Source organism: Aspergillus vadensis, assembly GCF_003184925.1.
Source record: "Aspergillus vadensis CBS 113365 unplaced genomic scaffold BO88scaffold_2, whole genome shotgun sequence".
Lineage (NCBI taxonomy): Eukaryota > Fungi > Ascomycota > Eurotiomycetes > Eurotiales > Aspergillaceae > Aspergillus > Aspergillus vadensis.
Window position 1 is genome coordinate 2210190 of NW_020292040.1, and position 10393 is coordinate 2220582.

Sequence of the window (10393 nt, forward strand, 5' to 3'; positions counted from 1 at the left end):
TTTGTGGGCTTGAGTAGTAGTTTTTTGGCGCCAGATCGCTTTGACTAACAACGGTGAACGTCCGAGCACACCAACACCTTTGCTTGCTGCATATACTGTTTGAGGTATAACTCGGTTTCGATTTCCTTGTGTCTCATGTAGTTTGAAGTCTGTCATGTTCAAGCTAGGTAGTTGGTCCGATGGAGTATGGTTACACAGGGTCTGTCTGGTCTTTGCTCGGACTTGATTACTCTTTCATGGTTTGTGGCGTGAATGGTATTGTAATTACGGGGATTGGGTCTGACAGGTATCGATGGACATGACATGACATTGAGCCAAGGCTGGGTCCTTTGTATATAGATAGGTCTCATGTATGTATATACTACTAGATGTATAGACGCTACCACATTTATACACCTGACTAAGTTGTGGTTGTCTCTCATCCTTGTCAAGCATACTTCTATACTGAATGTCTTCAGCCTCAACAACCACCCATCATGTGACACCCGCTTATCTAATCCCACGTGACCTTTCCTCGACGTCGTCCAAACAAACGGTTGAAGCTTTCCCCGGAAAGAACCGCCAACAAGGAGGGCCAAGGCCACGATGTCCAACGCTACATCAGCGCCGAGTTCAAGTGAACGTGTAAATTGAGTTCCAATATATAGCTTCCCCCCGCATGCTTGCTATGCACTCCGCAAAGCCAGGTAATCTCGCGAAAATATCTGGAACATGACATCCTCCGAACAATGGGGGACATTCCTCCAACAATGTTTGCTCCACCGGATCGATGCCGCGGAGTTTAAGAACCTCACGCGGCTGCTGATGCAGCGCTATCCCATTGGTGAAGCCCAGCTGCTCGATGTATTGCTGGAGACGCGCCTCGCAACGGGGATCAAATGGGATCCCTTGCCCCCTTTGTATATTGACTGTCTGTGCAAGATGGGATTGGTGCGGACTTCGACGATGTTGAATTCGCTGCTCAAGCATTCGTCTATTCATGATAAGATGCCGTCGGCGGGTGGTTCGGAGGCGAATGCTACTACAGCTGCTGCTGTGCAGGGAAAGCAGAAGCGGAAGTGTTATACTCTGATGACGGATATCAGGGTGGTTCAGGATGCTATGCTTTCTGTTTCGACGGGCACTGCTTCGAAGACTTTTGCTGAGGCGTTGAGTATCTTTGCGTCTATTGTGGATTGGATTCAGGCTGTTGTGGCTTGGCATAATAGTCATTTGGATACCAGTCATCAGACGGGAGGGTTGATGAGTTCGCCTGATGCGGTGTCGTTGTTTGAGAGTCTCGGGATTCTGCTTGCGGCGCTTTCGGGGACAGCTAAGGGGTTGGAGGTTCTTTCGGCGGATTCTCATGAAGGTATTATATCATGTTCCTCTAGTGTCTGGAATATACTGACGGTCTGATAGCGTTGAAGATAAAGCTTGGACAGGCTTTGTCGGCGTATCTTCCCCTCTGTGTGGAGGTATCGCTGCCGCTCCGTAACCGGTTGGATAGCTTGCAAAAGGAGTTCAATTTGTTTGGAGAGCCTCCGTCCAAAGCATTGGATGTTTCCATGATGGAAAATGTCAATGTCAATGCGCTTCAGTTTGAGGACTCGGTCATGGACGGGCCTGTGATAAATTCCAGAGCAGGTCTCTATGTGTATATCAATGCGATGGTATTTCAACCGCTGCACAATTATCTGAATATTACTAACTGGATTCTAGCTTGTGGGCCGCCCCTTGGTAGATGATAGCATGCTGCTGAATTTCCTTTCGAATAGATACGGCGTGAGTAGAACGTTATCTTTATCGCAGCACTAGCTGACCATCGCAGGGACACTATCAAGTTCTCATTGAGGAGCTCATAACAGCCTCGTTCGATGTCCTGTCGAATGCCAGCTACCGCAACGAGTCTAGCCGAACTATGTTTCTGTTCCGCTCGTTTCTGGTGAACAAGCTCCCCACCTTCATCGCGGCCATGTTGGCAGCCTCTATCGTGTCATTGCCGTTGCCGATGGAGCTTTGCATCAGCCATGCTTTGAGCCGGCTAGACCCAAACACGTTCCCATCGTTCTCGCAGATGTTCGCTATGCAAAGCAATACGGTCTTGTCCGATGTGCGACAGGAGTTTTTGTTTGCTTGTGCCTCGCACAAGTTGATCCCCGAGTCGAGTATCGAGCGCCTACTAGGCGAGAATCCAATGCAGACTCTCCCTGTCGGCGGCCCATACAACAAGGATGAGCTCGTCTCGCAGATCAATGCCAATCCCGAGCGCGCAGAGCAGTTGATCAACGAGATCGAGTCCATGGAGGGCAACGCAGGTGCGATAGTGGGTGCTATTACAGATGTAGGTCCTCCAGTGTTGTTTCTTTTTTTTTTTTTTTTTTTTTTTTTTTTTTTTTTTTTTTTTTTTTTTTTTTTTTTTTTTTTTTTTTTTTGGGAATCAAAGGTTGACGCAACCAGGTCATGCACCATCTCTGCAATCAAAAAGAGACGATGACGTTGAAAAACATCTGCAACTCACTGTCCCGTCGGCCACAGGCCCTGGACGTGATCTTGCTCTTCCGCAGCTTGAAGCAAGTACTCCAACCGCTCTGCGCTCTGCTAGACGCCTGGCACTGGGACGAGGACCAGGGCGAGAGTCAACCAGTCTACGACGAGTTTGGAAGCATCCTACTGCTTGTGCTGACCTTCAAGTTCCGATACGACCTGCGACCGCAAGACATGGGAATTGGAGGTAGCAACTCCTTCGTCCTGCGACTGCTCGAGAACGGCTTCTGCAGCCAGAAGCTCGACGACCTTAGCGAGAAGCAGAACAAGAACCTTGGATCCTGGATCAACGCCTTATTCATGGCGGAGGGTATCAGCGAAGAGACCATGTCCGCCTGCAGTCCGCAGGAGTTCTATATGCTAGTGACAACACTCTTCAACCAAAGTCTCAGCGCATGCGAAGCAGGAAAGCTCGACTTCGACACCCTCAAGGGCGGCTTCGAATGTAAGCCCTACACCTTCTGCCCTCCCCCTCTCAAGACTAACAACGCTAGACCTCCTGGAACCCTTCCTCCTCCCATCTCTCATCCTCGCCCTAAACTGGCTGGGAAACCACATCTGGGAATCCGAAAGCGACCCCTCCATCCCCCTCAAAGCCCTCCACTCCCTCATAAGCCCGAGCTCCATCTCCGGCGAAGCCAAAGAAATCCACCGAACCGTCCTCAACATCACGGCCCGCTCCCTCGAAGAACAACTCAAGAGCATCCGCGCCCGCCAACCCGACGACACCATCAAACCCATCCTCGAGGCCCTCGAACCCCACCTCTCCTTCCAACGCAGCGGCAGCACCCGCCGCAGCGAACTCGAGTCCTGGACCGCCCACACCCCCGGCGGCCTCCTCGCCAGCATCCGCAGCACTTTCCAATCGCTCATCCTCTGGAGCACCAGCCCAGACATGAGCATGGCCCCTCAATCCTACACCCACCGCCAATTCATCGCAGGCATCCACATCCAAGGCTCCATGCGCGTACTCTGCGCCCTAATCGACGAACTCAAACTCCAAGCCACCGCCTCCCCCACAAACACTACAGGCAGCAGCGACCTCGCCCTCGACATCGCAGCCACCATGATCTGCGCCCCCCTGGCTGACTCCTTCGCCGTCGACCAAAACACCTACTCCCCTCACCACCACATCGACCCTACCAACACGACCAAAGAAATCCCCCCGCGTAACCCAATCCTCACCCCCCGCGGCGCCCTCTACCAGTTACACGACTCCGTCCCCAAGATCTGCGAAAAGGATCCCCTCCGCGCAGAAATCATCGTGCGGCTATGGCGCCGCGTCAACGCCGCCCTTACTCCACCCTCGCAACTGGACATGAACAACATCATTCAGAACATGCAGCTCGGCGTTGGTGTAGGTGGACCGGGACAAATGGACCTGGATACCTCCGGGGCAGGCGGCCACGAAGAGGAGAGTACGATCAACCAGATGCTGGATAATGCTGTCGCGGCGGGGATGGACGGTGGTGGGGGAGCAGGAGGCATGGGGGGTATGGGAAGTGGGGGGTTGGATACGAGTATTGATGATGTGTTGAATGCGGCAGATATGGCGGTGGGGAATCCCGAGTTTTTGGATTTGGATATGGAGGGGTTGTTTTAGGTGTTGTAGTAGTTGTTGTTGGTGTGTGATGGTGTTTTATTTTTATTTTGTATGTGTTGGGATGGGTAGTTGTAGACTATGTGGTTAGGTATGTTTGAAGTGGTCTTAAGTAGTAGTATATATCATTTCTAATGTCCACTAGGTTGGGTTATCTCATGAAGTATAGTGGTAGTAGTAGCCTCATTTCTTCTGTTCATTCAAACCAATTAGATTTCATTACTGCAATTTCTATGTCCACTGGTTACTTGTGTACTTCCCCTTTGGGATTTTCATTAGAGACGCGTTATAGTAATGTCTACAGTAATCAATCCTTGATGTACGGTCTGATAAATTGAACTGTCAGGGTAACAGACTTGGTGAGTGAGTAGTATTAACGGATGAACCACATAATGGTTGGCGGAAACTGAGATCTAAGAGGGAGGAGAGAGAGAGAGAGAGAGAGAGAGAGAGAGAGAGAGAGAGAGAGAGAAGGTCTGGTGTCTATCTGGTCAGGTAACACCAAACAAGAGTTAAATCAAGGATATTTTCCCATCCAACTCGAAGCATCAAAAAGAAAGAACACGAAGAAAAAGAAAACAAAAACAAAATAAACATCATGACCTCCAGTGCTCTTCAAGATGAGGGTACCCTCGACTTGGCAGACAGTAGAAGTGAAACCAGCTCATCCCGGTACCTGTCTTCTACCGAATTCCTCTTGGCAGCTTCGATGTGTTTCTTGGTAATCGTGGTGTCAGGATAGTTCTCCAGGTATATATCGACTGTGTTCAACGTGGTATTTTCAACAATCAACTCGAGCGCTGCCTCGGTGGTGGGTAACGGTATCTTGTACTGCATACAGGAGTGGACGAAATTATCCAAGGGGGAATAGCTTGACCAGGACCCAGATGAGAGTCTCTCCAGCATTTCATCCGAGACATCAAGCCTGACATATTGAAAAAGAGCCTCTGCTGCCAGAGCCAGAGAAGATGGCTTGATTTCAGGATCCTGCCATATTGCTTCCCAGACTGCACTGAGGTTGAGGTCACGGCGTGGTTCTAAAAGCAACTCTAGAGCTTTGATCTGACGATGCAAAAAATCATCATTTTTGATAGCATATATCAGGAGATCCTCTGTAATTGGCACTGCGTTTCGATCCAGACGAGTCAGGAGTAAGCGTATGACCCAGTTTGGAAACGGTCCCGACAATGAAGCTTTGATCACTTCCTCTGTGATCACAACTTGGTTCTTCTGTCGGTCAAGCAGGATTCTCATTGCACCATCGTTTCTAGCAGCCTTGACAACTACTTTTGGTGTCACTGGGAAATCCGGATTTCTCTGGTAAATAACCTCCAGAAGAGTATGGTTCTCGTCAGCGACTGTTTCCACCAGCCATTCATCCAATTTCACAAGCTGCCGATCCAGAAGCATCCCCAGTACCTTTTCTCCCGTTGCCAACACAGGTGCTTTTGCTATTTTGCGGATCATTGCTTCGATTGGAAGGTAGTCACGCCGTCGATCCAACAGTAGACTCATGGCATTATGGTGGATACAGGACGCTTCGAACAGTCGATCAGTCACTGGGATATCAGGAAACCTCTCTAGAAGGAACGTGAGCACATCGTCCGCCTCATAATTATCTGCATCTGCGACAGATACCAGTACATCCTCTGAAACAGGAAGACTGTGGCCTCGGAGCTCAAATAGGTACTCTATCAAGGCTCGTCCATCATAATTATTACCAGCTACAGAACGTAAGGTTTCCCCTGTTATGGGAAGATTAGAGCCATCAGCATTGTTCACCAGAAGCTCCAGCATTTCCCGGTCGTGTTTTTCAGCAGCGGTGCATAATATTTGCTCGGTGACCACAAAGCCCGCTTGCTGTCTGCAGAGGAGAGACTTCATCATTTCCAAGCCTTCATTAGAATTCTCTGCAATTTTTTGAATGATTTCGTCATCAATAACGATGTCATGCTCACACTCATCAAGCAACACATCCATGATCGCACTGCCTTTCGAATGGTTTCCTGCAGCAGCTAAAAGCACCTTTTTATTGATTTCTGTTCTGGGCCCCCGCCTGTCTAGCAAGAGCCTCACTGTCTGTGGATCATTTGCACTGCTGGCAACTGTAATCAGGACACTCTGGGTAACTTGGACTTCCTCTCCACGCTCCTGCAGAAGCAGCTCCATCGCTTCTTTCTTTCCGCGTACGAAAGCATCGAGACACTCCTCATCCGGCACAAGATCATGCACCCACCTCTTGAGGACGGCACTCATGGCATCAATATTCCATGAGGCAAAAAACACCCGCATCAATGATGGAATACGCTTCAAATCCGCATCACACTTATTTAGAAGCAAGTGTATGATTTCTTCGCCGCGACTTTGATTTTCCAGCGCAGCTACAATTAACCTCTCAGTTATCCTGACACCCATTTTCTCTTTTCGATCTAAGAGCCAACTAATTAGCATATGGCCCGACTCGTCATTCGCAGCTGCTGCTTCAACAAGTTCCCCATCAACGACCATACGGCGTACTCTTGATCGATCATGCAAAACACCCTTGCCCCAAAGCAGGTCCAAAATCATTGATAGCTTCTCTTTGTCGGACTCGGCGGCGTGAATAATACTCAGCATGCACTTAGTCACTCTTCGCGGTATCTCATCCACCCTATTCAACAACAACTGTAGGACCTCCAGGTGACCTTGCTCCGCGGCTTTTAGCAATGCATTGTCTCGTTCAGCAAGAGATGACACCATAGGATCGGCACCTTTTGCAAGCAATAAATCAACCGTTGATTTCAGTCCTCTTTCTGATGCAGAGCTCAGAGGCGATTGCAGGTCCTCGAAAGATCGATGCCACATATCATAATACCTAGAATAATAATACGAGCGCACCCAGTTGGTATAGACATTGCGTTCGATGAACAGGCGGTCAACCTTCTCCTGGAGATCAATACAACAGGTGTGGAGACCTCCTGATTGTGCCAAGTGATAGTCCCAGTATTGTGCGGCGTATGTCAGTAGTGGTTGTTGCACAGCAGCGGTCTTGGTTAGGATTTCGGTACTCTCAAGCAGACAGTCAACCGATCTGTTAGTTATGGCATCATGGCCAGATATAACCGAGAATTGAAACCAGTGAGCCATGGCTTCGTTGCGGACTAAGAACTCCTTCACGGAGAAATGAGCGAGTCTCACAGTATTATCAGACATGCTCACAGTGACTAGAGAAGTAGTGCAGGTTGTTACAACATCTTCCGGAAAACGAAAAGACACAACAGCCGCGACAGTCTTCAAATCCAGCGGGGCGGCAGAAAAGCTGAGCCAAATCAATATCGTGCGAGCCGCCTCCCGATCCTCTGGCGACAGCCGTTCAAGGGTATCTTTATAGGTATCCTCGAGTGTGACTGGAATGGAATCAAGAGTTTTGTGAAATGCAGCCTCAGTTTTGGACCCTTGTAGCCGCTTTATTTGCAGATCAGCCCAGCGAAAGCGCCTGCTCAATCACATGTATCAATCAGACTATACATATCCATGGATCAATGCAACATACCGTTCCGGGATATCAAGCAATTTCTCTAGAGTCCTCTTTTTGACCGACTCGCCCCATTCACGCAACCTGCCATGAGCAACTTGATCACGGACGAAAGTTTCCACATCTTGCCCCAATCCAGTCTCCAGATCCACGCTTTGGTATAGTTCTAGTCTTGATCGTATATCAGGCTCTGGTCGACTAGTGGCGAGAATGTGCATTTTGCTTTGATGTTTTCCAAGCAGTTCTACAATAAACTGCAAAAGCGAGCTTCTTCCGTCGTCTCCAGTCGCTGGACACTCATCAAGTGCATCTAAGATGAGGAAAACCTCGCCCTGGGAAGATTCCAAGACGACGTCCAGAATATCTGCGAATTTTTGCTGTTGTGGCTTACTGCCCCGAGGGCTATGTTCTTCCCAGAGATTTATTATAGATGAAGGAAGTGTTCGTGGCATGAGTTGTCGCAGTATGGACCGAATCATGTTGTACACCTTCTGTGTTTCGTCATTGCTGAACTGAAAGTACCAGTAGGCAAATTTTCTTGATGGATCAGATTCGCAGAATTCCTCGATATCCTGGATAACTGTAGAACAAAGAACCGATTTTCCGCAGCCGACTTTCGCAAGATATCAGGATTAATTCCTCTTGTAATAGTTAGGGGCACGCACCTGCTCCATAAAGCCAACAGATCTTTCCAGGTGTGATCTTCCACTCTTTATACTCGGGCAAGTTGAGAAACCAGTTCCCCGTGTTTGATGCGCGGTGGCCTTGAGTGTTATTTTGGGGATCTGAATAGGATGCCGTGGATAACCAGTTGAGAATCTCACGGTCTTGCAAGCCTGCTGATATTAGTGTACGTTCTTCTCAAAAGATCGATGCCTTGAGGGTCCCTTACTCCTAGTGTGCGATTGGATAATCTTCAGCCTTCCAACCGCCTCGTCAATTTCTTCGAGCATGCTTTCTACTTGTCTTTTGTGGTCTATAAGAATGAGCGAGGGTACATGTTGGTTGACCTTGGCAAACAGAAGGTGGTAGTACCTAGAGCTTCCGTAAGATTTGCCCACTTCTGAACAGCCTGCTCTTTCTTCTCGACAGTTCTCTTGAGTTCCTTGAACGGCTGTTGGACAAGGGCCGTGACGCTTTTCAATATGCGAGCTTTCATAATATCAGTCTATAGCACCATCTGAAGGACATCCTCAAGATAAAATCACATACCCGCGTTTCTTTCTTGTTCTGCCTTTTTCACCTCTGCCGCGTACTGAAGAACGGCAATGTAGACTTCAACCAGAGCGTCTTCCAATTCTCGATCGCTTTCCACTTTCCTTTCTCGATAATGATTGTCAACGATCGCATAGTAGGAAAGAAGGTCGGCTAGATACTCGGCTGCGTGGAGAATCTCATCCCGGCGTTCAATGTCGTTTTTTATTATTGAAAGCCCGATTGAAACAACTGACCATGCACTTGATGCTGGGCCTCACTGTCAACATCTATGCATGCATTCTAAGACCTTGTAAAGGTCAATGTGTAGTAACTTACCATGACCAGTCGGATCAAAGGAGACCAATTTGGTGACAAGATCCTGCGCCTGCAATGCATGGAGAATAATGTTTTTCGCGGAATCGCGGACGTTGATATGCCCACCATCGCGCTTGCGAATCTTGAGCCCGCCTTCCTGGTACTCACGGTATTTATCTTCAGTGGACTTGATCACATCTTTGATGACATCCGTGATAAGGAGGGGACGCTCCAAACCCAGAGCCTTCCGGTCATTCTCGTCTAGCTTTCCACCAGCAACTTCCCAGAGATTTGCTCTTTGGGGAGTAACATCGTCATTTGCTACGACGCAAACGTCTCCTGTTCTCGGAGATGTGCCAGGCTGTTCGTCATGCTTCTCACGGTCATGCAGGGTCTTCCGGTCTTTCTTGTCTGGCTTCTCTCCGGCCACTTCCGGGAGACTTTCTCTTCTGGTGTGAATAAGCTCTGCCTCTGAGGTGGAGGACACACCTACATCGTCATTTGCTACGACGCGATCGTGGTCTTTCGTGCTCGGAGATAAACCGAGCTGTTCCTCGTCCTTCTCACAGCCATGCCGATCTCTCTTTGAGAAGTTGAGTTTAGCACAGAGTCTCAGAAACATTCTGAGAAACCCTTTGGGCTGTTGTTGTCTCGTCGAGAGTCGAATTCGTTCGGGTTGAGATGGGTGGATTGGAAGGAACGAGGCTGGCAATCAGCCCCGCCTGAGGTGTCTGTCGCGACCACCTGGCTTGCATATACTAAGTGCTAGTAGCCTCCAGCTGAGCGGCACAGATTTTATCCTCATTGGCTCACGTGGTCCACCTCTCAGTTTTGCTTTTTCTTTCTTTTTATCCTCATAATGGAGTGCTGCGATAAATAACATAGACTCATTTGTAACAATAAGAGTATTATAAAATGCTGACGCGCTAGCCAGCAGACCTAAAACGATCTACGGTGTCTATATGGGGAGCATGCAGAGGGGTATATTCCAACATAGAACAAAACAAACATATTCGTGAATTGATTCACCTATGTATTAAGTATGCTCTTACCCTCAACTAAGTACCACTTAGTTGAAATTTACTGAGCATTTACCTTGCCAATTGCTCATGGGCCGAATATTCTGTTCATTTCAACCTGCTCGTTATAGTCAGCGTTAGAGACATAGATGTTGTTCATTTGTCTTTGATGTATTTGTCATGATGATACTAATGATATATATAACTGGTCCAACTCACCTC

General features: G+C 48.5%; 3 protein-coding genes across 3 annotated transcripts; 1 reads left to right on the top strand and 2 right to left on the bottom strand.

Annotated features, from left to right (window-relative positions):
• Positions 1-156, bottom strand: BO88DRAFT_326704 (uncharacterized protein; the record flags this gene model as incomplete). Its single annotated transcript, XM_025702485.1, has 1 exon — positions 1-156. A coding segment is annotated over one exon (156 nt), but the record flags the coding sequence as incomplete, so codon positions are not given.
• A 418-nt stretch (positions 157-574) lies between these two features.
• Positions 575-4302, top strand: nut1 (putative RNA polymerase II mediator complex subunit Nut1). The gene is made up of 6 exons (XM_025704552.1): positions 575-1351; positions 1402-1652; positions 1702-1764; positions 1811-2323; positions 2440-2971; positions 3021-4302. Exons 1-6 carry the CDS (start codon positions 712-714, stop codon positions 4127-4129), a joined length of 3108 nt encoding a protein of 1035 aa, XP_025567744.1. The 5' UTR covers positions 575-711; the 3' UTR covers positions 4130-4302.
• A 304-nt stretch (positions 4303-4606) lies between these two features.
• On the bottom strand, positions 4607-9774 carry BO88DRAFT_484802 (uncharacterized protein; the record flags this gene model as incomplete). Its single annotated transcript, XM_025712304.1, has 7 exons — positions 4607-7601; positions 7659-8253; positions 8306-8476; positions 8533-8616; positions 8676-8792; positions 8853-9104; positions 9174-9774. 7 exons carry the CDS (start codon positions 9772-9774, stop codon positions 4742-4744), a joined length of 4680 nt encoding a protein of 1559 aa, XP_025567745.1. The 3' UTR covers positions 4607-4741.
• Between the last annotated feature and the right edge of the window lie 619 nt (positions 9775-10393).